A 27970-nucleotide genomic window follows, 5' to 3' on the forward strand; every position below is an offset into this window, starting at 1 on the left:
CAAAGAGCAATTCCTGCAGTCACGAAAGCTCCAAATTAAGATTAAGTTCAACATAACCCAGCCTGGGCTGATGACAACGATGGTGGAGTTCTAGAGGTTTTTGTCACCCCCCACCTGCCACCCCTTGATCTGGAGGGTTTCCCCTCCGATCTGGCATCGCCGTCGCTCGCGAGCGGTGTTGTCGGAAGTGACGTCACGGGCCCCGGCGTCTCGCTCTGGGCAGTAATCGGCGCCGATGTTTGTTTCTGTCACGAATTAAAGACGCGGAAATAAACAACAAAACTTCGTGGCCATGGCGAGTGAGGAGAAGCCAGTGGTCTACACGATGGAGAACAGGCCCATAGTGACGTGTAAGATACAATATTAACGCGTGTGTCGGAATCAATGTGTGGGTCTGGGACTGCTCCTGGAATCGGACCAGGCCCCAGTGCTTCCGAACTATAATCCCACGTCAGTTTAACTATTATAATAATAATGATGATAATGGTTATTGTTCTCATTACATGACTACTGCAATATTTTACGTGCGCGGTTCTTCAGTGCATTCGGTTGTGATGTAAAAAAACATTGCTGAGGTGCACTGCAGTGGTGGTAGGTCCCGGCATACGAACGTGACAATATCGATACGCAGTGCGTGAAGGCTCGGAGCAATTAATTAGCATGTTGGTGTTTTCATATGGCGGGTATATCGATATGGCGGGTATATCGATATGGCGGGTATATCGATATGGCGGGTATATCTTGTACATGCCAAGCCCTTTCGGCAATGCACTGCTCGGTCAGGCCTCTTCTTCGCCGTGATGGCCGCGGGAGGTATTTTGACCATACTACACCACGCTGCCTGATAGAGGTGAATGTGTGTCGTTAAACCCGCCACCACCCGACACAGCCAACTAGTAAGGGTTGTCACGTCAACAGAACGTGCCACCACGATGGTTCGTGTGGGTTGGTAAGTGCGGGAGCATAGACGTGGGAGCACGATCCAGGTTCAACTCGACTTAGCTTCCGAGATCGGGCGCATTGCGGGTGATTTAGTAATTGGCGTGTGTACATTATTGTAATACAATTGTACATCTTAATATCACAGTGCTGTACTAATTGAACGTATGTTTATTAAACGTGCGAGAGCCCTTTTAGGTCAATTGTTTACATTTAGTATTTCAATACGGTACGTTTAGTCATTGGGCTCTAACGAGGTTAAATGTTGACAACTACAGTGTACAGTATTGCCAGCACCACCTTCTGTACAAGACCTGTGAGTCGGCCTATAGATTTTTGGACGAATGTACTTCAGCTGCATTTTTATAAATTATGACGTTCTCGCATTTATGAGCCTTAGCAGACCGTGGCAAATTAAAGAATGCTTCTGTGTGGCCTGAATGTCATGGGTCTATTCAATACACGACAGAAATGCAAAACCAAGTCCGTTTCCTTGCATTAACACATGCCGATGTAAGATGTTGGACCAAAAGTCCAATATTCAGGTAGTGAAATTTATTTATTTATTTTAAAGTAGTGTAGCAGACACTTTTGTATGCTAATGACTGTGATACCCACAATCCAGCATGCAGGTAGATATTGGTGGTGCAGTGGTTATGCATTGGCATATGAACCCAGCGACCTGAGTTTTATTCCTGGACACGGCTAAGAACGGTGGCGAGTGAGCTCTCAGAATCATAATATTTATCCTGGAGAAATCCGATAAGCTATGAAGCTCTTTTCACAGATGTCCAGTAGGCCTGAATCGGTACTGAGTACCACACCCATTCACCAACCTGCACTGACCAGCATGGTACAGTGCGGTTAAGACCCAAAACCAAGTCTACTTAAGAAAGAAGGAAGCCTTGATTCCTCAGTAGATTGACAAAGGATTGTGCATCACTATTATTGATATAGCATGACAATGCATGCTATGGTTTTTATCTGAATTTGGTTTTGTTACTCGTTGGTGCCCTTGAACCAGATATGTTTTTTTTGTTTAACACATCCTAAACATTCATAACTTGCTTATGGTAAACACAGCTGTTTTGTGTAATACCAGGGGCAATTTTTTTCATTGCATGCAGGTGGTGGAGACCAATCCCTGTTCTCATCTATTTACCAAACCCTGGTGCAGCAACTCCCAAAAGAAGCAGTTGAATGGAGGCGGTAAGTGTTGCCTGTCTGCATTTGACACACCTTACAATATTTCTGAGCCATCAAACATTTAAAGTAGGTTGCAACCAAAAAAATGAATTGTCTCGTATCTAGGCTGCATGTCCTGAGTCGTTCAACACGAGTTTGAAGTATAGTTTGAAATAATAGACTGTAACTTGAATTTGTGACATACTTTTTCTTACATCACTACAGGGACATGACCACAGCATGTCACTGCAGTGATATGTCATCAACACTATCGCGATCAACACCATTGCAACAAGCACCATCACCATTCGTACTATAATCGAACGTACACGAAGGTCATGGCGGTGTGCGTGAGGGTGATTACATCACCATCTCCATTCGCAACACCGCCGTCAACACCATCATCCACACCATCATGAGGGAACGTGCACGAGGCTCTCGGAGATCTGTGAGATGATGATGAGGGGAACGGCACTGTCAGCATCAATATGTGCCTCGGCTATTACTGATGCTATGTACTGTATTTAAAAAAAAATCACTTTCAGGTCTCGTTTCTTACTAATGAAGGTTCGACTCATGTCAGAAAGCCCGCAACACATGGCCTATTTTGGAATCTACATCATAAGTACTATTTTTTTTTTGGTTACAAGTTTCATGAATTACCTTATAAGCATTAATATCCATCTGTAGCAATATTTTGAGAATGTTGCATTTTTGTGAACGAAGTGGGTGACTCAATGAATGGGTGCCATGCGCAGGTCATATGGGCGTCCCCCAAAGATGATCAACCTTGAAGCGAACTTTGTGGCGTTCAAGGAAGATCTGCTGCCAAAGGAGGGAAGCAAGGCCCTGCTTACATTCCCCTTCCTGCACATATTCTGGACGGATTGCTGTGTGAGTTCTCAGCACGACATAAAGCGTGCTGTTAATAAGCATGTTAATGGAAACGTAATGCCCATTTTGGGTAAGTGTGTAGGTAGGTGAGTAGGTATGTGTGGAGGTGGTTATGCAATGTATTAATTTGAAAAAGAAAGTCATGAAAAACAATATGAAAACAACATGTGTACATGATAATGTGTAAAAATATGAAACTTTAAAATTACTGTGAAACCATAACTTTGCTTTAAATAAAATGACATTTTCAATGTAGCTCCTAGTAAAATTGGTTGCATTATGTTTCATTTATACTTACATATTACACTGCTAACATGAGCACCATAGATTAACTCTGCACTTGGAAGCTATTTGCACAGGAAACTTAAGTTAGCCTAAGTCATTACGTTCTGATTTCACTGGTCAATTCATTTCCAAAAATACTATTTATGTCTGTCAGGATTTATAAAAATGAGCAACATTCGTTGAGAAGTCAATGGCAGCTGTTCTCTGGATTGACTGACTGCTGCAATCAGAATATGGGCTTTATATCATCTTTACAGAGCTATCAACAGGGTATGAGCATCTCGCTTTGCTCGAGTAAAAAAACTACTAATTTTAACGAAATTAAATGTTTGTCATTCATTATCACATTACCACTTTCAAAACAGTGCAGCTGAAAATGGTTTAGAGTTTCCATATTGTTACTGAACTGTCAAAGGAAAACAATCGATTGGACCATGAATTGGGACTCATACACTTCAGGTAATGGTGGTGATGAATATGTTTGGTGGAGGTGGTTGTGGTAGTTGTGGTAGTCTTGGCATCGGGTAACCAGAAGCTTTTCTGGCTGTGGGTTCTGTATGCAGGAGTCGGAAGTGTACAAGGCATCGACGAAAGAAGAGATCACGCGCTGGCAGTCAATGCTGCGTGCGTACAACAGCCCCGACTGGCTGGTGGTGCTCGTGGAGAATGAGAACCGAAAGAAGAAGCAGCCCATTGCCCTGCCACGAACCTCAATCATCGACAAGATCAGAAACGACTTCTGTAACAAGCAGAGCGACCGGTGAGGCAGCTGTGGTGGCGCTGGCACGTATGGGGCTAGGGTTAAGGATGTGGTGTGAAGCTAGGGCTAGGCATATGGTCAGAGATAAGGATAGTGTTAGGGTTTGTTTGGTTACTTTGGTTGTGTTTGAGAATAGTGATGGGTTGGCTAGTTTGGTTCAGGGTATAGTCTGAGTAGCTAGTGTGGTCTCCCACTTGCCAAATATGGCTTTATCTTTTAGATGTTGCTTTTCATTTTAGGGACCGGATTCATGTTTTAGAAATATATTTGAATCACATTGCCTCGTCACTTTGCCCAGTTGTACTTAATGGAGATCTCTGTACATCTCTGGAAAAAAGTGTTTGGAAAAGCAATATTCACCAACATGTCAATATATAACGCTTGGCATTTGCAGTGCAGGTCTGCAACAGGTATTTGTAGGAGGTTTCATACTTTGTATGGACGTAATAATATTTGTTAAACACTGTAGAGCAGCAAGATGTCTGTAAGATTATTAAGCTGTCTGAATATCAGCGTTTGATCATATTTATCCAAAATTGCATTGGGGATTATCAGGACACTCCGGGTTTCTCCCACTGGTCGTAGACGTGTAACAATACACCCCCATTTCGTTTTAAAGCTTTCGTGACTGCAAGGATTCATCTTCTTGGTTCTTTCGGTAAAGTCACGTAGAAGGGAAATAATAAATGATAAAAATAAAACAATAATTAATGAATACAAATAAAGCATACAAATACTACATAATTATGTTATATTTTTATTATTTTATTATTTCCCTTCTACGTGACTTTACCGAAAGAACCAAGAATATGAATCCACCCCCGACAAGTCAATGATATTTGACAATTATGGGTCATGATTTCATTCAAGAATCAATTATTTAATTTCTTCTTTGGACTGTCTCATATTTATTTTCTGTCTTGTTTGAACCATTATACTGAGTAATACCTTATATAAATTGTAAATATTAGGATCTTATTTAGACAATTGTATGCATTCATCGATTAAATGTTCGTCATCAACAGCCATCATCAATCCACCACTGCTGAATTCAGGCCTCTCCCCAAGCCGTCGCCATATCTCAGTCCCACGATGTAACAATCCGTCCAGCTCTGCACATGATCTAACTTCACCACTCTCTCTCTGTGCTCGACATCTTCTCGCATATTCTCTGCTTTTTCTTCGACTCCATCGTTAATGTCGTGCATCGCTGTTGTCCTTTCTAGCCCGAGCGTACTTATTCTTTTTAGAGGTCATCTTCTCTAATCCCCATGTGTTCCGCTTTTTGTCTCTCATTGTTATTGCAAGCATGAACCTCTTTTTCTTTATGCACATTTCAGCTTTGGCTCAATATTTTTGTCTACGTCTATGTTTCTTACGTGTAAGTCTGAGATTAAACATGTTCTCAATTCGGTGCAATTGAATCGTTACGTACGAACAAGCCGGACCCTCGTGTAAGAACAGTCTCCTGACACCCATGCATCTCCCCCCTTTGCCCCCTGGGCGGCGGCGCCGTCTTTAGGTGCGTCGTGCTCACCGACCCCCTGCGCGACTCGAGTAAAACGCAGGAGTCGTGGGCCTCCTTCGTGGCGAAGCTGCGCATGCTGCTGCTCATGTCGTTCACGCGCAACCTGGGTCGCTTTGAGGACGACATGCGGGCACTGCGGGAGAAGCGCACGCACCCCTCCTGGAGCTTCTGCCACTACTTCATGGTGCAGGTCCGTGCGCGCGCGGAGCCGGGCGGCGCTTGCCCATTGGCGCTTGCCCAGGCACGCAACGGTCAATGGACATGTTGCCCCCTTTTAATCCAACTCAGACCATTCTATCACATACAGAACGGGTTTCTCTTTTCATGAGCAGAGATCACTGTTTATTCAACTTTCAGCCATTCTTTATACAACAGAAATGACTTCTTTTTTTATTTAATACATGCCACTAATTAATCCAGTGCGGGCTTATTTATTCCAGCGATTACATTAATATCTAAAGGCAAATGACTGGATTCCATGAAACAGGTTCTTGGATATTGGGTGTAAACGTTGCAACAACTTTGGGATCTAGCAGAAGGAAGTCCGCAAGGGGGAGGGGTGGTGGCTTATCGACATGAGCTGTTATGCCCACTTAACCCTGATATTGTTTACTACTCCTAGAGACCCGTGGCCTTATTTACATGGATTGTTTAAAAAGTTCCATATGTCAAGATATATTGTTTGCAGATGGTTGTTAATGTAATGGTTTGCCTGTTTAAATGGGGAATGTGGCAGAGTGTGTGTGTGCGTATTTGTAGTGACATCAGGGATGTCACTGTATGGTGCCGGCCCGGGAGGGCCGTGGCGTGCGATGTACTTACATCGCGGACGGCACCGGGTGGGTTGCTGTGTGGGGCCGGCTCTAGAGCAGCACGGCGTGCGATGCACCGTCATCGCGTACACCCCGTAGATGGGTGTAGTACCAGCCCTAGCGGGGCTTGGTGAGCGCTGGGATAGCATGGGCACCACGCATGGCGTGTAGTGCGGGCTCCCTCCCACAAGGGGAGTGGGAGAGTGTCAGTCCAGGGGCAGGGTTGCCCCTGGCTGCGGCACTCTGGTTGACCCCGTAGACACGTGATCCGGAGTGTCCACAGAGGAGGCCCCAGGTGGGGGGGGCTAGGGGGTGACCACGTGTCCAGGGAGAGCTCTCGAGAGGGATCGAGAGGGAGCTAGAAGGCTCGAGAAGGCGGGTGGGGCCGAGGGTGGAGCAGGCCCCGACCTGGGAGGATATAAGGTGGGTCCTTAGAGGGACCAGGGTCTCTTCGTTCTACAAGCTGGAAGCTCCATGTCGACAAGCTTCCAGCTTCCAGCTTGTCGACGTGGGGGCCCTACCCTTCGTCGCTGTAACTCCTCCCATCGTGTAGTTAGCTGGGTGGTCACCACCCTCGGCTGTATCTGGTAAAGGGCAGTTACCCCTTTGTACTGGTAGGAACCTCCTGGTTCCACCAGCCCACAGGGGATATTGTGTCCGTCCGTCGTGCATCCAAAAATGGGAGGGGTGGGGCTGGGTGGATAGGGGAGGGTGGGGAGGGGCTGGGTGGGGAGGGTGGGGCTGGGTGGGGGTGGGAGGGGTGTTTCTGGGTGAGGAGGGGCTGGTCACCCCGTGGTGCCCTTATAAAACTCAACGTTTAACCTACTCACGCCGGCTTGTGCCCGCCCTCACAGTCGGGCATATTTGCGGAATACACCACGCCGCCGTTCACCCTGGCCATTGACCGAGCAACCCAACGTTCCTACCAGCTCCCTCCACAGGAATGTGTTTTATACGCGTTACAATAAATGTGTTGCCTCTAAAGAATAACGTCTGCGACTCAGTTGGACTCACTCCACATTGATTAATACACTCGGCTACACTAATGAGCTCGGTGACCTGTCTTCAATTGCCGGCCATGAGGAACAACATCAGTGGCCTTTGTAAAGTAATTCTCAGCATCACATGAATACCTGGTGAAGTGTCGTGGTCAACATTGGCAATCGGGAGACAGGTGACTGGACATGTGTGGTGCTGGTTACACTTCCGCCCGTGGAATGTTAATATGTTAATATTAGTGGTGCTAATAGGCAATCGCTAACAGCACCTACTACTGTGGGCCGGTCTGTGAGACTAAATGGGGGTTTGTTTGCCCTTTCACAGGAGGAACTGGCCTTTGTGTTTGAGATGCTACAGCAGTATGAGGATGCCCTGGTGCAGTACGACGAGCTGGACGCCCTCTTCACTCAGTATGTCCTCAACTTTGGTGCCGGAGGTAACAACAAGTCTCGCCCCGTCACCCCTGCGGGCTGTTTCGCTCTTGAGTAGTAGGACATAATAGATGCATCTTCTTTGGTTCTTTCGGTAAAGTCACGGAAATAGGTTCAAAGAAAATAACAAAAAACGACGACGTTTCGATCGCAACGCAAGCGGTCGTCTTCAGGAAAAGGGGGGGGGGGTAGCTTCCAAAGGCAACTACAGAGAGTCCCCGAGTTACAACGGTCCCACTTACGATATTTCGATCTTGCGATGGCGATCGCGATACGACAAAATTGTAACATATTTTACATTTCGCGCAGTAGGCAAACGCAGCAGCGTACGAGGTACGATGCTGTACGTAAGACGCCTGGGTAGGCGAGGCCATCTTCGACTTCCGATATTTTTGACTTACGATGGGTCGTCGTAACGCATCTCCATCGTAAGTAGAGGACTGCCTGTATTTATAAGGGCTTGAAAAGGGCGTAGCCCAAATGGCAGCAGCCAATGAATATGCAAGTGGTGGGCAGCCAACCCGAGGGTGGTTGGTTTTCCACCAATCAAAGGGCTGCCGGGTGAACATTTGATTGATTGCTGGAAAACCAATCACCGTGGGGTTGGCTGCCCACCCACCACTTGCATTATTGGCTGCTGACATTTGGGCTATGCCCATTTCAAACCCTTTCAAGAGTTTGGAAGCGAACCCCCCTTTTCCTGAAGATGACCGCTTGTGTTGCGATCGAAACGTCGTAGTTTTTGTTTTTTGTTATTTTCTTTGAACCTATCTACGTGACTTTACCGAAGGACCGAAAGAATATTAATTCCTGCAGTCACGAAAACTGTAAGTCAAGATATAATAGATGCAATTTACTGTAAACATTTAACAGAAGTGAGCATTTTGCATAGAAAATTGTTCCATGGTCTCATTGTATTGAATGTCAGAAGAGCTCCTGTCAAATCAATAATGGAGTGTCCTTATGCAAGATGGTGAAATGTTTTCAACTTCACATTGGTGAGGCTACATTCTGCTCTTACAAAGGCAGGTAAATTGTTGTAGTTTTTTCTGCAAGTTTTGGGCAACCCATTGATAAATTGGCACATTTATATGTAGGGTAAGTCCCTGACAGCAACACAAGTTTAAACTAAATTATAATTCGGATAATTTTCACGAGAGTTTTGACCATATTTTACAGATTTACAGACAGAAAGACAGTGTTAATACATGAATACTTTCAGCCTTATTTGGGAAGCATTAATCAGGGTCCTGAGAATCAATGCAGCATTCCTGGACACACGGTTACATTAATGGCACCATTCTCATTAACACCACGCGGACGCATGTGCGTGTTTGTGCAGACACTGCCGATTGGTTGTCAAGCTTCCGTCGGCCAGTCAGCAGCTGGGTGGGCCTGGCACTGTGGCGGCCGATCGACATGGGAAAACGAGAGGCGGTGCAGACGGGGCAGGCTTCGCTGCTCGATCTGCGCAGCTACCTCTTCTCGCGCCAGTGCACACTTCTCTTCTTCCTGCAGCGTCCTTGGGAGGTGGCGCACCGGGCCCTTGAGTTGCTGCATAACTCTGTGTTGGAGTTGCGCATGCTGGAGGTACAGCACGCACGTTGCAGCAGCAGCGTTTCACGCGAGGTCTCGGCAGCCGAGTATGCCACGATAAACCAAACGTGACTGGTCAAGATCCATCCATATATGACGTGGCACCACGGAATACTGAACAGTCATTGTTAATTATTAGTGGAATGGTTAATGTCTCTTAAGGCCCGTAACCACATCACCCGAAATGCACCCAATCTCATCAGGAGTCGCAAGATCAACAAGGAAAAGTGATTAGATGGGTGACTACCATATACTAAACAGATTGTTATAGGCTGCGGACTACATTGTGGCCAGCAGAGGCCACTGCAAAAAATTATTTGTTTTCCTGTACTTCTATCTGCCCACATCTGTGCCACCCCACTGTCACAAACCTGTCCTGACCAATTTATTGATCAAATAACCCCAACGACCTTCATGTCATTGGGAAGCTCTCATAGAGCAACATATTGACAAAAGGGGCTGTATATATACACTTTCTCTAAGATGTTTTATCCAGTGGGGTTAGTTTACCAGTAATATACTGCTGAGATGTGAGTTTGTCATGTAAGAAGAAAGCGCAACCCAATTGGGTGCTGTATTATTTCCAGCAACAGGATTTAGCGCAGCCTCAACGGACTTGACACTTCCCATTGATTGTTGACTTTGTGTCATGAGAGAGATGTAGTGCAGAGTCTGCACCTTGGATTCAGTGATATCACCGCCATGCCCCAGAGAGCCTCTATGGCCCAAACACTCGGATGTTATGTAAACATAGCAAGAGAGACACAGAGACAAGACAGACACGGGCATAAACACAGAGAAAGACACTGAGAGATCCATAAAGACAGATAGAGATGTGTAGAGAGAGATGCACAAATAATGTAGGGGATTCTAAATACGTAAGGGGGGGGCCCTGTGTGCATGCACGTGCAGTACACACAGACTGCACTGTTACACGTCTATACAATCAGAGCTCTTTGTCTTTTTGTTTGTTTTATTTTATTCAAATAAATAGTCTAGAGATATATCTAAAGAAGGCATGTTAAGGGAAAAATTTTATTTTAGCAATTCAACAGATCCCGTTATCTTTGTTAAGGTCTATTAAATCAATGTAATCTCCAAATCACATTGCTCACGTTGAAATTCCCAGATCCAAATGCCGGTGGGTGCGGTTGATTGCTGGGTCTACATCAGCTGCCTGGAGGTGCTGCAGAGGATCGAGACGTTCTGCGACACCAACCAGAATGACTCGTTCGCTGCTTATGCGGCCGGTCTGCGGGCATACGCACGGGAGAAGGTGGGCATCTTGCACACTCAACTTTACAGTATTTGGCTGCTATGACGTTTCACGTGATAAGCCGTGTCATTGAAATATCATTCGTGACCAGGTTGCTTATAAAAAACAACCTCTCTAGCTTAGTGGGCCTTACCTGGTAACATAAAATATCGTTTCTAGTTTAGTTAAAATATAAATTAATCCCAGCAACCAGGATGCACACATTGTGCAGGCCTTCATGCAATGGGACATTGATACTTGGTTATGAAGCTCTCAGACTAAATGTTTTGCTTGTGATCTTTGTGTTTTGAATGAAATTCAGTGCAAACTTAGACTAGCTTTAGGGGAACGCTTTTTGAAGCCCTTTTCACATTATGGAACTCAAACTGGAAAATGAGTGTCATAAAGGTCGAATTTTTAAATATTTGTAAGTGATAAATAACTTAATATTATTGCTTATGAGTGGTTTCAATGTTTTCTGGTTACCATCCACAAATAATATTTATTATAGACTGCCAGTACACTCACTCAGATTAAGAACAGTCTACATTAGTGTTTTTTTTTAGTTAATTTAATTTTCATTATTTTACATTTTTATTCACTTTATTATTATTTTCTATCTACGTGACTTTACCGAAAGAACCAAAGAATATGAATTCCTGCAGTCACGAAAGTTTAAAGTCAACATTTTGGGAGTTTACCAGTTTAAATATCACTCGCCACTGACATGTCGTTGTGGTCTGGAATTGAACCGAAGTGGCCAGGTTCAGAGGGCAGTGCCCTTGTCAATAAGCCACGGCTCTATCCTTGAGATATATAAAATCAACACAAATTCTAGTATGTGCCATGCATGCTTGCAAATGTGCATGTTTGTGTTTAAACAAGCAAGCTTGTGCTACATTTATGCATGTTCACTTACAGCTCCAAGGCCTGGGCTCCCTGTGTGGCCTTATGTCTCCTAATGGCCCAGACTCGGAGGAGCTGAACCGCACAGTGGACCTGCTGGCTGGCCTACGGGATGACGACGAAGACAGTCGTAAGATGGAGCATGCACAGACAATGGATGACAGTTTATGGAGCACTCCCTGGCAGCGTTGTTTCATTTACACTCGGCTACGAGTCGCACCGCTTCGTCAAATGTCAGCAGTCCCTGTTAGTCAGCAGTCCCTGTTAGTCTATACAAATATATCAACTGGTCCCCATCATGGCAATGTCGAATATTCACTCACCATTGACTCAGGACCAATAGCAGGGATTAACATCATCAGTGCCTATTAGCGAATGGGGCCTCTGATCTGTGTTTATTCAATAACAGTTAGGTGCATGGGAATGATTCTGTAGTTCTGGAGGTAAGCAGCAGTCATGGGGGCCTATGCCTAAGGACCATGGGCTCCTGAGTAGGCTATTAATTTATGGAGCACAGCAAATGGCTTTCTCCATATCTGAAATTTGGCGTGCAGATGCCTCTTTGGCCCCCTACGTTCCCATACACATGATACTCGAATTAGATGTTTTAAATGTCAATTTTAAGATGTATTGCCTTTTATCCCTCTGAGGGCATTTGCATTATCATAACCACTTGCAAAGAAAATTAACCGACTATTGTATGAACATTCACAATGTGTTTGCTGTTTGTAAGCAACTATAAGAAACACTACTTGGGGTAGTTTAAAGTAAACAAGAGTGAAGCTTTGATCTCGTGTTCTTCAAAGGACCAGAAACTGAACTTGAGATTCAGCAAAACATTGAACCAGGGAATACTATTTCTTTGCCATAAAAATTATGCATTTCATGCAATGGGTTTCTGCTGTTATGCTTATCTCTGTCGATCAACGCCTCTCTGATGCTGTATATCTATCTCATGGGAAAACATCAGTTATAGAGTTACTTGTAGCAAGTACATTTAAAATCCTGTTGGTAGGAATATTTCAGACTTAAAGAATGAGATGAAAGATGTGGGAATACACAAGCAATGGGAACGTAGTGATGAGGTTTAATTCTAAAGTATTTACACATTTCACGATAGCATCTATACTCTTTGTATGGATTCCTGCAGTCACGAAAGCTTCAAATGAACAATAGCATCTACGCTCGCACATACTGACTATTATGCCTAAGTAATGGAGCTCATTTTATGTCATTGTTTTTTGTGATTGATTTTGTTTATTTAGTTGATTATTTATTTGCAGCAAGCAACATTAACAACCCTGGAAAGAAGCTAAGAGAAGCCCTGTCTTCAATGGAAGCCTATGAGAAGCATTACATGGTATGGCTTAATATGAACGCATTGTGATGTACAATCATTATTACAATTGCCGATGAGCAAATCAGCCAGAATCCAGTGTGGGTCATGGGGGTTATCTGACCATACCCAAGCTTCTCAGATCTCAGAAGCTAAGCTAATCTGGACCTAGCTAGTGCTGGTATGGGTGACCGCCATGCATACAACTGGTGCTGTGGACTCCTGTGGGGATTCTTTTCAGCAGAGGGCAGTGCAACAACATCCATTATTGTACTGTACTATTATCCACTGTATATGTTCCTCAGCAACCCACGTTGACCATCGTGTTGAAGGGTAGTCACAATTCCCTCGTGACCCGCACGGCATTGGGAGATTCTCATCCAACAGTGGATTGACAAGCATGGCTGTACTTGTAGATCATTAATACTGTGGAATGATGTTTTAATGAGGTGAAGTGTTGCGAATGAGCATGTGTCAATGTATGTCCTTTGAACCTTGTGATTGTTACAATGCTCACACACTCATCGCGAATTGTCTCAATTAGGATACTGCAGCAAATGGATCTGCTGCCCGTTTGGTGCATGCCATGACTGTTGGCATTTAAGCAAGCGAGCATTGTCAGAGTTAGCATGCTAATACAAAAACGAGGGCTGTGTGTGATTAAATATACATTCTGTGTATGACGCATTAGTATCGATCAAATTAACTGCATATAACTCATTCACATAAGGCCATAGTTTCCATTTTTGTACACGGCTCCCTTTTCTTTGGGATCTTGTGTATTTCTCTATTATACTCTGCATGGCGCATACCGAATACTATATGCTTGACACTCCTACAGACTAAGTACTGGTAGGCAATACCTCTAGAAAAACGTGCCCGTGAAGGTTGGCGTGAGCACTGCATGTGACCGTGTGTGACTGCTGACAGGAGCTGTCGGAGATTGCAATGGGGACATACAAACACATTGGGAGGATTCGTTCAGCCCGACTGATAGGCACGGACCTGGCGGAGTATCACATGTGAGAGCCCACACTGCTCCATGCACGCAGTTCTGCACAGCAAACTCACGTGGCAGTATCTCCCATCATCTGTGCCTGTTTTGTTTTTTTCACTGCATTTTTTCGGGGGCAACTCGGGTTTGTACGATTAACACTCAACCATATGCCCTACACCCTCTGCTTGAGTGCAGGGATATGTGGATCGTCTACATTGTGTGCGTGCTTACCGAGTCTGTGCCCCTTTGTGTTGGTGTCCGTTGTATAGGAGAAAGGGAGAGCCGCAAAAAGCTGAGGCATTTTTGTATGATGCGCTGAAGACATACCGAGACGAAGGCTGGACGCTGCCCGTCACACACACACGCAAGCAGATTGCCACTTGCCAGAAGCAACTGGGAAACACCACCAAATATCCTCGGTCAAGGGATCCTACCTGCAGGACTTCATGTGTCTCATGTATTTCTCTATTATACTCTGCATGGCGCATACCGAATACTATATGCTTGACACTCCTACATCCATTGCTTTTGTGACACACAAGCAACCGTCTTCAGGTGAGACAGAGAGAGACAGGCTGCTGAAACAAGTCCTTATATTTAGAGCCGAGAGGGGGGGAGGGGGGGACGAGAGATTGTGCCTCAGCGAGTGGGAAAGCCACCTCCTCAGCTCGTCATCGTCGTGGAGGTCATCCTCCCTTTCCCCCCCATCTCGGTTCCCATCTTTGGATTTCACACTCGCTGAGGCACAATCTCTAGCCCCCCCTCCCTCTCGGCTCTAAATATAAGGACTTGTTTCAGCAGCCTGTCTCTCTCTGTCTCACCTGAAGACGGTTGCTTGTGTGGCAATCGAAACGATTATTACTTTTCTACCTACGTGACTTTACCGAAAGAACCAAAGAGTATTTATTCAGATACTTCGACACACAAAATTTGCCTTGGACATAAAAAAAAATCTTAATTGAAAAGCAGTTGGACATATTCCAAGCAGGATTTTTCTAAACAGCTATAATGTCCATTTATTTAGTAAAGCCTCACTGAGTGTTATCAGTTTTGTCTGACTGTTAACACAATTCCAAATGGAAGTGTTTTTTTTCTACTTTCACGTTTAAAAATGAGAAGCTAAAATGTAACTTAGTGTGTTTTATGCAACTGGTCTCATGGCTATTTGTAGCCCTGTCATTGAGGGCATAATCCTTAACAGACACTGCTGCACATACCTGGAGATGTGCAGCCTCCTGGCCAGTGATCTGAACCTGCCTGTGGATGAGAGGGAGTCTTACTTCAAGGAGATCCTGGGGTCCAGTGGTGCAGAGGACCATGGTGAGTTCAGACGTCTGTGCGTGCGGTGGGCTTCGCACCCAAGTGTTTGCCTCGGGGTCTCGCCAGATTGCACATGGTCAAACGCATCTCACAGATTCTTATATTTCAGCCAATAACCTTGTCAGGATACCTGTAAAATGATACATGTAACTTTTTGAAGCGCAATCTGGGACGTGCTACTCCAGACTGGCCACTAGGCTGTGCTCCTTCATACTCTGAAAATCGTGATGAGCCCCATGTAACTCGTGGAAAATAAACGTCCTCAGAGCTGGGGTCGGCCAAATTAAGTGGTTATTTTATGATTGTCCAAGACCATTACAATGCAGAGTTGGGTTTAGTTGTGGGTAGTTGAACCTAGATTTGAACGTCGGATCTCAGACTTGCTGGTTCAGTGGTCTGACAACGCCATTCTAAGCCCCTATGAGACGCGTCACGAGACACATCAAGTGCCTTGGCTTGAATTCATGACTTTATTAATGCTGGACTCGGTGGCTATAACACATCTACTTGGCCTGGCTCTTTTTTAAACTGCCATTTTTACTTCAAAACTATTTTGTTTCAAAGGGAGATGATTACTATATTCGGGTAGAGGAATGTACACATACACGGTGTTTATTTCTCTTTACGCCGAGGGGCGACACGATTAGTGAGCCCATTGTAATAATCTTTGTCTCAACAGAAAGCTGGGTGCTTTCTTTCAGAACTGAACTTTCCACCAACCAGTTATATTTCACACCTCCAATTAGCCCAGTTGGCTATGTACGGTGCGAATAAAATGCTATTTACATACGTATTAAAACAAATAAAATGAAACACTTCAATTTAGATGTAAGGGGCAAAGTAGTTGCATCAATAACTAATCGACATTGTGTCAAGCGGGAGAAACGTCGCAGTCAGCCCCATCTGTCTGCCTTGCTGTCGTTCCGGGCGGCGCAGGCGAGATCCTCCTGCCTCTGGAGCCGGTGCTGCAGCTATCGAGCGTGCGCTTTACCCCGGCGTCTGCCCTCGTCAACCTCAACGGCACGCTCGTGCTGCAGCTGGTGCTCGTCAGCCGGCTTCCGGCCAGTGCCAACTCCACCGCCATTTCCATAGCCCTCGCTCATGAACCGCGGCCTGGCCCCGCCGCCGCCGCCGCCACCACCGGGGCTAACGGCGGCACGCCCCGTTACCCGGATGGGCGAGTCGTGTTCCCGGGAAACGCGGCGACGGACTTGCCCGTGCGCCGGCAGCTCCCGGCATTGATCGACGTGTGCGAGCTCAGGGAGAAAGGCCCACAGGTGCGTTCGTGTGGCACCGCCTGCCGGGAAGTCGGTGTTGCAGGGTGTTAGTAGAGACCCGCTGCGTTGTTGGATGGAGTGAGCTGTCGTGTGCTGGTGTCGTAGCTCACACGCCAAATAATACCCCCAATTAAGTTATCAGCTAACAGGAAGGTAGTTGTACGGGCCTTTCCCATCATTGCTAGGTTTCTAATAAATTGAGCACTAAGGATGATGACTTCTTATGAATAAAGTGATCCTGTCTCATCTTTCATAGCTCTTACATTTGATCCTACTACATCCATTTACTTAGTTTATTATGTCTGTGGCCCAGAGTTCTCAGCAGGCTAGTCAATCTGAAGAGAGTATGAACACCCTTGGCCCCTCGATCCTTGTTTAAGAAATGCTAGAGTAAAAAAGAACACTTGAACTTAGCCTGGTTTCTTGTTGACAGCAACTCACGAGAGCCGTCTTGTCGCTGCCCATAGGCGGATGCCCCACTGGCGTCGAGCGGTGTGGTATGCCGCAACTCGCACATGCTGCTGCGCCGTCAGGACTCCAACACGTCCTCAGGCCGCGGTGCTGATGTTACGAGGGAAGAGGCATCGCGCTCGCTCAGGGCCACCGGCGTGCAGCTGAGGCCTGGAAAAAACACCGTCACCCTCTCTGCCGTGGTGAGAGCAAAAGCGCCATCGTGGAGGTCCTCTACAGAGTGGCTCGCTCCTGACTCATTTAGGGCCGATCAAACATTGGGGTGGACACGGTTTGTGGGGAAGTCTGTGTTGCCACCGAGTGCTCCCCTCCCTTTCTCCCTGCGCTCCTGCAGGTCACAGAGCCTGGCTCGTTCACACTAAGGCAGCTTTGCGTGCAGCTGGGCTGCGTGCATCTCCTGTCACGTCGCCTCTATCCTCCACTGCAGTACGACGTCTATTCACAGGAGCCGCAACTCAACCTGCTGCCCTCGCACGGTGCTGCCACACACACATGCACGCACGTACAACACCAGCCACCGGTCGCCATTAAGTGACGGGGACTTCACACCACTCGTGCCGTGAAAGGCAGCCGGGTGTAATGATGGCCTCACTACTACCTCGTGCGCTATGCTGGCCTTAATAGGTGCTCACAGTACTTGCTCCAAAAATCTGCGAAAGGCGATGCAGATGTTCTTTGTTTTTATCAATGCTTGTGTGCATATGTTTGTTGGTGCACGATGAACAGAGCCACTGCTAGCGGGTGTGCCTCAAGAGCTGACTGTGACCGTGAACACCGGCTGCTACTCTGTGCGTGGGGGTGACGCCTTGCAGCTCAGCCTCCCAGCCGGGCTGCTCATCCTTAACTCTGGCAAGAACACGGCACGCATCAGCACCGATACTGGCGGTAAGGGCTTTGGTGGGTTGCGATATGCCACGCGTGTTTGATTTATTGCACTGTCACAGCTGCACAACATTTGATACTGCTCAAAGGATTCCAAAGAGATGACTGTGTACGTGCGTTTGTACCAGGAGGCAGCCCAACCTACTAATGGGGTCACATGACACTCACCTGACCCTCACCTCCTCATACCAGATGTGCTCGGCAGACACACATACTAGACACTCGCCACATACTCACCACTAACTAGACACTGGGTGCACTCAGCACACACTTACCAGACACTCACCGATCACGTGATACCATTCACCAGACGAACGTCCACCAGTCACTATTTCTGACTTGGTACTAAACACTCACCAGATACTTAATAGACACCTGACCACTCACCTGACACTCATCACTCACCTGCTATTCTACTCTTACCAGACATACTCTTTGGTTCTTTTGTAAAGTCACGTAGGTAGAAAAATAATAGATCACGACGTTTCGGTCGCAACACAAGCAATGTCATCAGGTGGGACAACCGCAGCAAGAAAAGACTGCTGAAGTAGGCGAGAGATCTGCCGTGGCAGAAGGTTATATACTGCCGACAATGGTTTTGCCACCAAGTACTAAGTCATGTTTTGCAGAGGGGTCAAATACTTATTTCCCTCGTTAAAATGCAAATCAATTTATAACATTTTTGACATGCGTTTTTCTGGATTTTTTGTTGTTGTTATTCTGTCACTCACTGTTCAAATAAACCTACCATTAAAATTATAGACTGATCATTTCTTTGTCAGTGGGAAAACGTACAAAATCAGCAGGGGATCAAATACTTTTTTCCCCTCACTGTATGTATGGCAAAGTGATGGTATTGCTTCCGACTCTCTGTGTGTCTTTCTCTCTCTCTCTGTTCATCTCTCTCTGATCTCTCTCTAGTGACCCGGGTGCTGCCATGGGGTCCACTTTCTGCCCCGCCTCCTTCCCCCCCCCTTCTGCGAGGCCTACTATACACTACACTATACACTATACACTACTATATAACCTCGTGCCACGGCAGATCTCTCGCCTACTTCAGCAGTTGTTTCTTGCTGCGGTTGTCCCACCTGATGACGATTGCTTGTGTTGTGATCGGAACGTCGTGATCTATTATTTTTTCTACCTACGGGACTTTACCGATAGAACCAAAGAGTATGGATTCCTACAGTCACGAAAGCTTCAAATCAAGATCTTACCAGACACTCACCACTCACATATTACTGACAAACGTAGTATCATTAGTACCACAGGCTGTACGACAATGCAGTACTATATAATAAGTGGTGTGCACAGAGTGCAGTAGTGTGATTCATCCAAAGATTTGTGACTGGTCATGGTTTATTTGACTTGTCAGAAGTCTTAGGTTGTACTTGAGTCAAAATGTTATACTGTCCTCCTGTCATCCCACGGCAGAGGAGCTCCCGGATGCCGTGTTCACGGTGTCTCCCTCGGAGCGCATCGTGAGCGTCAACCTCCCCGCCACGCCTGCTACCACACTCTGCGCTTCAGCCTGCGCGTCGCCTGCGCACTGCCGCTCGCCGCGGCTGGCGGAGCAGACGGGCAAAATGGAGCACCGGTGGATAAAGTGGAGTCACGAAAGGCGGGCGGTGGTGCTGTCGTCGAAGCAGACGTTCTTGATCAGAAGGCAAGCCGGCGTGTCAATCGTACCTGTGGATGGCTGCGAGGGTTTTAGGGTGGTGTTATGGTTCACACATTGGACTGAGGTCATGAACAACTTGCGTACGTGACAAACAGCATCACGCAAACGTCAGAGGAAGGCTTCTTCATGAACACTTATGAAGACTCCTCCCAAATGTAAAATATATAAAAAGATCAACATTTTTACATTTGTCGAAATATATTTTACTGCAAACTGTGGGAGTGTAAGTGCTGGTAATGGGTCCTATTATGGCCATTATGATACACATGTTATGGAGTTATGATACACATGTTATGGAGTTATGATACACATGTTATGGAGTTATGATACACATGTTATGGAGTAGTGGGGCCACCATCACACATGCCAGGCCACCTTTGTCTCATCACTGCTCGTGTTCCTGATGGGTGAATTCGTCATAATATTGTCACAAGAAACATTAAATTACATGCAAGAAAATTCCAGATATCTATTAATATAGAAACCTTCCCAGTAATGCAGTGAATGTGGTATGCTGTTGGGCTGTATGTATTTTATCTGTGTTCAATCAAGTCTAGGCTGACATGTTGCTAATGACAATCTCCTCCCTGGCAGATCTCTATTGACAGTCCCTGGTCCATCTACTCCACAATCGTTCCGCTGGCATTCAAAGTTCCCTTCCGTACGCGGCACTCTCTGCTCACGGCTGGGGAGAGGTCAGTGGAGGCCATGAGCTCACATTGCACGGCACCACCATAAAGAGAAATCAACCCTGGTAGTAGTAATAAAAATACCCTGCTTCTATCTATTCCTAGCCCTACCATTCCTCATGTGTTTAATCCTGTCCCTTTGGTTCTTATCATAACCAAAATGTTCGCTCTAACCCTTGCCAAAATGTGTCCCTAAGCCCTAGTCCATGGTTCTAAACTGAGTGAAGACTAGAACTCTAATTCTGTAATTAACTCCAGCCCCTGTCTTAGCCCTTAGATCTGGTCTTTCTTAACCGATATCTTAACCATAGTCCTAGCCATAGGTTTAATCCTAATTCTTTCTCTTGTCCCATCCTATCTGTACTCGAATGTCTAACCCTTGGAAGTGTCGGTGTCTTTAACCGCATTCCTAACCTTGTTCTATCCCTACTGCTACCGCTATGATCAACCTTGACCTTTTCTCACCTCTTACCCAATTCCTAACTCTCTCTGTAATTATACATCTAGCCCTCGCCCTATATTGAGCTCTAACCCTAGGCTACACAAGATTGTTTCCAATAGGGAATTCTAGCTAAAAATTCACCAGTGGCTGTGCAAAATAAGAGCACACCAAATACGATATTTGAATGGTCACTGATGGCTCAAACAGCTCAGCTTGTTGCATCTAATTATTGCGTCTGCTTTTTTTGCTTTTGTGGTTTAAATATGAACAGAAAGTTTGTGCAGGTGTGCCTGAGCAACACGACTGAGGTCGCGTTCGTGTTGCGCGACCATCATCTGGGCGATGTGACGACTCCTGATGGTGATGGCGGCTGCCAGAGTGCCCAGCTGAAACCGCTCAACCCACTGAGCCACAATGTAAAGGGAGCTTTATAAACCCACTGAGCCACAATGTAAAGGGAGCTTTATAGATCCACTGAGCCACAATGTAAAGGGAGCTTTATAGATCCACTGAGCCACAATGTAAAGGGAGCTTTATAGATCCACTGAGCCACAATGTAAAGGGTGCTTTATAGATCCACTGAGCCACAATGTAAAGGGGGCTTTATAGACCCACTGAGCCACAATGTAAAGGGAGCTTTATAGATCCACTGAGCCACAATGTAAAGGGAGCTTTATAGATCCACTGAGCCACAATGTAAAGGGAGCTTTATAGATCCACTGAGCCACAATGTAAAGGGTGCTTTATAGATCCACTGAGCCACAATGTAAAGGGTGCTTTATAGATCCACTGAGCCACAATGTAAAGGGGCTTTATAGATCCACTGAGCCACAATGTAAAGGGAGCTTTATAGATCCACTGAGCCACAATGTAAAGGGTGCTTTATAGATCCACTGAGCCACAATGCAAAGGGAGCTTTATAGATCCACTGAGCCACAATGTAAAGGGAGCTTTATAGATCCACTGAGCCACAATGTAAAGGGTGCTTTATAGATCCACTGAGCCACAATGCAAAGGGAGCTTTATAGATCCACTGAGCCACAATGTAAAGGGAGCTTTATAGATCCACTGAGCCACAATGTAAAGGGTGCTTTATAGATCCACTGAGCCACAATGTAAAGGGAGCTTTATAGATCCACTGAGCCACAATGTAAAGGGGCTTTATAGACCCACTGAGCCACAATGTAAAGGGGCTTTATAGATCCACTGAGCCACAATGTAAAGGGAGCTTTATAGATCCACTGAGCCACAATGTAAAGGGTGCTTTATAGATCCACTGAGCCACAATGTAAAGGGTGCTTTATAGATCCACTGAGCCACAATGTAAAGGGGGCTTTATAGACCCACTGAGCCACAATGTAAAGGGGGCTTTATAGATCCACTGAGCCACAATGTAAAGGGTGCTTTATAGATCCACTGAGCCACAATGTAAAGGGAGCTTTATAGATCCACTGAGCCACAATGTAAAGGGAGCTTTATAGATCCACTGAGCCACAATGTAAAGGGTGCTTTATAGATCCACTGAGCCACAATGTAAAGGGTGCTTTATAGATCCACTGAGCCACAATGTAAAGGGAGCTTTATAGATCCACTGAGCCACAATGTAAAGGGTGCTTTATAGATCCACTGAGCCACAATGCAAAGGGAGCTTTATAGATCCACTGAGCCACAATGTAAAGGGGGCTTTATACATCCGAAATAGAACAGAATCTGAACGCCACACAGCACCACTGTGTTACCTTTGTTCTGTGCTGTTCAACTGTGCTTCTTTAGTCCGTTCGCGCTGCAAGACTTTGTTTAGACTAATGTGAGATGTAATAATGAGTAAGGCCATCCCAACAGCAGTCTCTTGTCCATCAGCCATCGTCCCCCCCAAGTCTTCTTCCTTTTGACAATCAATATTACGTCTCTGATTTTCATGTTCTCCAATCCATGTGTTTTTCTTTATCGCTCAATGTATTCCAAGCATGCATCCACACACATTTGGCACATGTAGCACCTATAGTAAACATTTTTAAGCTTTTAGAATTTATTCAACTGATTCCGCACCATGGAGATGAACATGACCCACATTTCTTTGATCGGGGAGATGCTTGCTGCCTTTGGTGTTAGGACAGGCAATCCCTGAAGCTCCTTTTCTCAGTTGTGACGTCGATGTTGGGGACTTAACAAAGCCTCCTCTCCCGTTCCTGCAGGTTGTCCTGGGCGGGCAGAACATGTGGTTCATCTGGGAGCTTTTGCCGACATCTCCAGCCGCACCACTGCGATGCCACTTCTCTGTGGGTTTCTGGCCGGAGGAGGGAGCCCCGGGCAACCCGTCTGCTGGCCATCCGAGCCCTGACAGTCCCCTTGAAGACGTGGACAACAGCGCCCCCGGGGGCCCTCCTGGTCCCACCACCACCGCCGCATCCGCTGAACCCAGCAGGCACCGCTACGAGTTCACGCTCAGCGACTTTAAGGTGAGACGGAGGCTATGTCTGGATTGTGTAGAGCCTTAGGCAAGATACCACTATGAGAATTCATATTCGAGTCCGGTTTATATTTTAAATGTGTTTTCAACAGCAAGAGGCACAGGGAATGCAAGAACCAGGGTACGTGACATCCAGACGACAATCAAAACAAGTCGAATAACATTGAGATGTCCCCACGTTATGAGCTAGGAAACAAGAGACGAGCAATAGACACGAAAAAGGACTCAAACAGAAGAATAGAAAGAGCTAGGAAAAAGATAATAGAGGGACAGTATGTACACAATACGGTGAAGGGTTTTCAAGTCAGGAACTAGTCAATATAAGTAATATTTAAAAAACTTTTTTAAAAACACGCTTTAATTAAATGTACCGCAATAATGCATATATTTTGCACGGCAAGTGAGCTGTGACGTCACATCTGTCACGTGACTCGTGTGCGGAAGCGTAACGGAGTGTGCCTGCTGATCGCGGGTAAAGTGAAATACAAATGTGTTGCAGGTCTAAGGCGTTCTTCGCGAATCTTTGGTTATTATTTGAGTCGTTTACTGCCGTACGGACCCTGAAAGTTGGGTGTCTGCAGCAAACGCGTGTATGTGTACCTATGGACGCACGCGCGCGTGTGGGGGGAGCGGTAGTGTAGTGGTTAGCGCGCTGCACTACGAACCCGGCGACCCGAGTTCGATTCCCGCTCACGGCCACCACCGGTGACGATTATTTGAACCGGTCCTGGGCCTCCCCTAGATCGACTCAGCCTCAAACGAGTAACTGCTGTGGTGTGTGAACATCGCCACTGGGGAGACAAAGGCGGCCGGGCGTGGTGAATCCAAGTCCCGGCCAAAGCCGGGTAGTAAAGCTTGTGATAGAATATAGTATTGTCATCAGTATATGACATAAGTATACCTAGTTTGCAGTCGATGCCACATTGGGAAGTAGGTAAAAATTGAGTTACAAGATTTGAGGATACGACAACAACAGAGTGAGTTAATAAGGAGACCAAATAGTATAATTAACTAAAAGTGACCACTAACACTTTTTGTATATTTTAAATAACTCCTTATAATGGAATTGGCCAGTGCACTACCCTCCTGAAATGGTCTTCAGAAGTTAGGGATTCATTTGTAAAAATTTGTTTTAGAAATTTCTGCAGTGAAATATCATTTAGGCCTACTGGTCTATGGGATGTTCTGATAAATATTTAGAAGTCCATGTATTTTAATTGGCACACTTTGATGAACAGATATTGGTAATTAAAATGTCAGTGGCTTCTCATCTTTTTATCTAAACTGCAAACACGGGATTCTCAAACGGCTCTCACCCAGCTAAACAAATTACAATTAGAAATTGATTACTAGGTTGCTTCTCAAATGGCTAAATTAATTTGCAAGCTTTATAACCAGATGAAAGCTCGTTGGGGCAAGCTTTCTTTCCCAGGGAGATTGTGAATAAAACACAGAGCAAGTTAAACAGAAGGGGCATTAAAAAAATTATCCTTCACAAATTATAATTTAGTAGTAGGTTGCCTAGAGGCTGCATCTAGCCCGTTTGTTGGAATAGATGTTCATGTAAGGAATGAAAGATGTATGTAGAACTTATCTAGCACCATACGAAGCCAACTATGCTAATCGGAGGTACGATGGTTTGGGGTGCCAACGCTGTTGTCATCAGTCAAAATCATCGTCCCTGTTGTCCAGCAATGATAAATCACGTGTAATGCACAATTCATAAGAATTCTCAATGCACGTCTAAATGCACATTTGCATATATACGCTGACAGGTTACATACCTCTAAAGATAATTCGAGTAGATTTTAGACAAATAAAATGTAATCGATACCTAACAGGATGCTTTATTTACTTATATTGTTAGATTAACCTTGAACGTTGATATTTTCAATTTCAACTGTTAAGTGCTCATTTCTTGTCAACTGAACTTAAAGTCTCCTGGGGTGTAGACGTCCGACGGCTCATGGACACTGAGCCTGCTGCTAGACATGTAGGCGAGTAGTGGAGGACGGTTAACTTAGCTTAAAGCTCTCTTACCACAGGGCTGTGCCAAGCCAACCCGGTGTGGTCAGCAAGCAACGGGTTGTTTTTCCACTGCAGAAGCCATTCCACCGACACAACTGACACGCAATGAACAAGTTGAGTCACATGTAGATGACGCTGTTCTCTCACTGAGTCATAACTGATGTCACATGCAACATACACATCGCTAGCCCTGCCCTAGCACTCAATAGGTCCCATTCAGATACAGACATTCTGCGAGGCAAGCAGGTTGCTGTTGGGTTCCGGCTCGGCATGGCCAGTAGCTGGTGAAATACCATCTGTACCACGAGGGCCTCGCTATTGCTCGGCTCGAGTGTGCCAGTGGGGAAGTGTTACAATGCTGTTTGTAGGTATCTCACACCGTCCCCTATGCACCACAGACTCTGTACATGGTTCTATCTGAAGTGCGGCCACCTACTGGCTTTGACGCATGCCGTATGGGTGAACTGTGCTCACTGGATGTGAGCATTACGCGGCTGCAGAGAGGCGTTGCCACCGATGAGGAGACCCCCCGAGCAGCCAGCTGTTCTACCAAGGTGAGCGACGCAGCTATCAGGGATACTTTGTTCGATTGAAGCTCTTTGAATTGAAAAGGGCATTTGTTTAAAAAGTCTAACTCTGCTGATGAGGCCCAACATGTCAAAACCTGTGCAGTTCTCATCCTTAACTGCTGGCGGATATTGGTCTGGAAAGCCATGACTAAATATTAATGCATTTATATTTGGGGACATGGAACAGGTCTGTTTATATATGAAGCTTATTGAAGGATGCAACTCAAACACGTGAGGAAAATCATGCATATACATGGATTATAAGAAAAAGCATGTCTTTGGAATTATTTCATTAGCACAGAATATGACGAATAGCTGTCAGGGCAAAATCTTTTGCATATTTGCATATTCTCTTAATTATCTCCAAAGTTTTGGGCATTTGCTCAACCCAGGATAAGCCTGGAGTTCACCCACTTGGAAGTGGGATGAGTGTATTGCAATTAAATTTGAGTTTGATTTGTTACATGGATCCCATTTAGAAAGTTACCCAGCTATTTTAAAAGGGAGATCTGTGGTGCATGTGTACAGCAACCACATAAACATCAATATTGCAGAGAACAGTACAGGGTCCTTAAGGAATATTGCACAACTAATAATGTATTTGATGGCCATAAACGAAACACCTGAAAAATAAAAAAGCTGCAAGAGGTGCCAGAAAGTTAGGTACATGTACAGATAAGCTGTGTATTTTGTCAGTGACAAACACATGCAAATAAAACGAAACTGCATCTAACATTATAGGTCTGGTCACAGCCACCTACAACAGCAGCAGGGTCAGTGCCAGTGTGAGCAGTACAGCCAAGTAGTTTTGAAGAACTGGCGTCGGGATTGAGTTTAATTTGTCCTCCTTGATCCACCTCTCCTTGCTGCCCCCCTGCAGTGGCTGACAACTGCAGCAATTGGGCCGTGTGCGGCAAGAGCTCGGGGCTGGTGCAGCCCGCGCCCGGGCCAGGCACCACCCACTCCCTGCAGCTGCAGCTCATGCCGCTGTTTGCAGGGAAGCTGCCCCTGCCCGACGTGAGGCTGGCGCGGTTGCTGCCATCGCAGGATGCACCCGGCCCTCCCTCTCTGCACCCAGACAATGGTGAGGCCAGCCCTGATGCTAACACGACCGTTGGAACCCCTTTTGTCAGAATCAGAATATTTATACTGGAGGAATACAATGAGCTATGAAGCTCTTTATAAACATGTACAGTAGTTTTAGATGTCCAGTAGTGTTCCCAACCATAACCCTAATACAGTGTTCTCAAAATACTGGGTAAATCTGTGGCTCATTATAGCAAATCAACTCGTGATGGCAAAATAAAATGCGACCTACAGTAATTCCATCTAACAGATGAAAAAATGTATGATGCACAGTGTCTGTCCATTGTCCTGCTCTATAAAGAACAATTTGGCTTTGAGTTGCTCTAAAAAACAAGGCCGTACACAATATACATGCGGTGTGGTAATGTCTAGGAGAGATGCCAGCTGTGATCAGAGGACCAATCCAAGGCGCAATTACTGTACGCCTTTTGCAGTCTCTAGATCTATTACAGAAAGTGTTAGAATTGGGTGTTACCCAGAGGCAGTGCCAATCTGTTTCCACAGCGATCAGAAACAGCTCATCAACCTGAAACCCCAGACAGCACTTCACTGTTGAGGAATCACTTTTACTTCTACAGTAAAACCTTGGATTGCGAGCATAATTCGTTCCGGAAACGTGTTATAATCCAAAGCACTCGTATATCAGTTGTGATCACGTGACGCTCAGCAGACAAAGCGTAGACGTACTACTCGTATTGCAAGACCTCGCTCGTTTATCAAATTAATATTTATTTTAAAAATTGCTCGTCTTGTAAAACACTCGCAGACCAAGTAACTCGCAATCCAAGGTTTTACTGTATTAGTATTCAACAACTTTAAGTGGCTGCATACAAAATAACAAAACCCATGCACTGTCCTCTCCATCCATGCCCAGTGCCAGATGGAGAGGGCGAACACGACGACGCGGGTGGAGCAGCGGCGTTGCCCAGCGACACGACAGTGTGCGCAGCCGGTGGTCTGGGGGCAGCGCGGGTAGTGGTGGAGCGGCTGGGCTGGGCAGCTCCTTCCGCTCGTGCCCCGGTTGCAACAGTTTGCAGCAGGGCAGGTTTACCACGCCAGCCGTGCTGCGCAAGTGCTGGTGCTGCCGGCACATGACCACAGCCTCCTGGACGTCACGGCACCATGACGAGCG

At 45.8% G+C, this 27970-nt stretch overlaps 1 protein-coding gene across 1 annotated transcript; it reads left to right on the top strand.

Annotated features, from left to right (window-relative positions):
- Positions 1-292: 292 nt before the first annotated feature.
- trappc10 (trafficking protein particle complex subunit 10) lies at positions 293-27964 on the top strand. The gene is made up of 25 exons (XM_042345925.1): positions 293-350; positions 2067-2148; positions 2883-3018; positions 3867-4063; positions 5586-5781; positions 7727-7838; positions 9176-9423; positions 10559-10705; positions 11606-11720; positions 12874-12950; positions 13857-13948; positions 14193-14333; positions 15137-15255; positions 16180-16520; positions 16988-17173; positions 17326-17467; positions 17718-17876; positions 19349-19539; positions 20149-20249; positions 20957-21101; positions 22881-23144; positions 25552-25676; positions 25721-25737; positions 26633-26880; positions 27839-27964. The coding sequence occupies exons 1-25, from the start codon at positions 293-295 to the stop codon at positions 27962-27964; spliced, it is 3765 nt and encodes a 1254-aa protein (XP_042201859.1).
- Positions 27965-27970: the final 6 nt, after the last annotated feature.

The sequence above is a fragment of the Callorhinchus milii genome, unplaced genomic scaffold (genome assembly GCF_018977255.1).
Source record: "Callorhinchus milii isolate IMCB2004 unplaced genomic scaffold, IMCB_Cmil_1.0 Scaffold159, whole genome shotgun sequence".
Lineage (NCBI taxonomy): Eukaryota > Metazoa > Chordata > Chondrichthyes > Chimaeriformes > Callorhinchidae > Callorhinchus > Callorhinchus milii.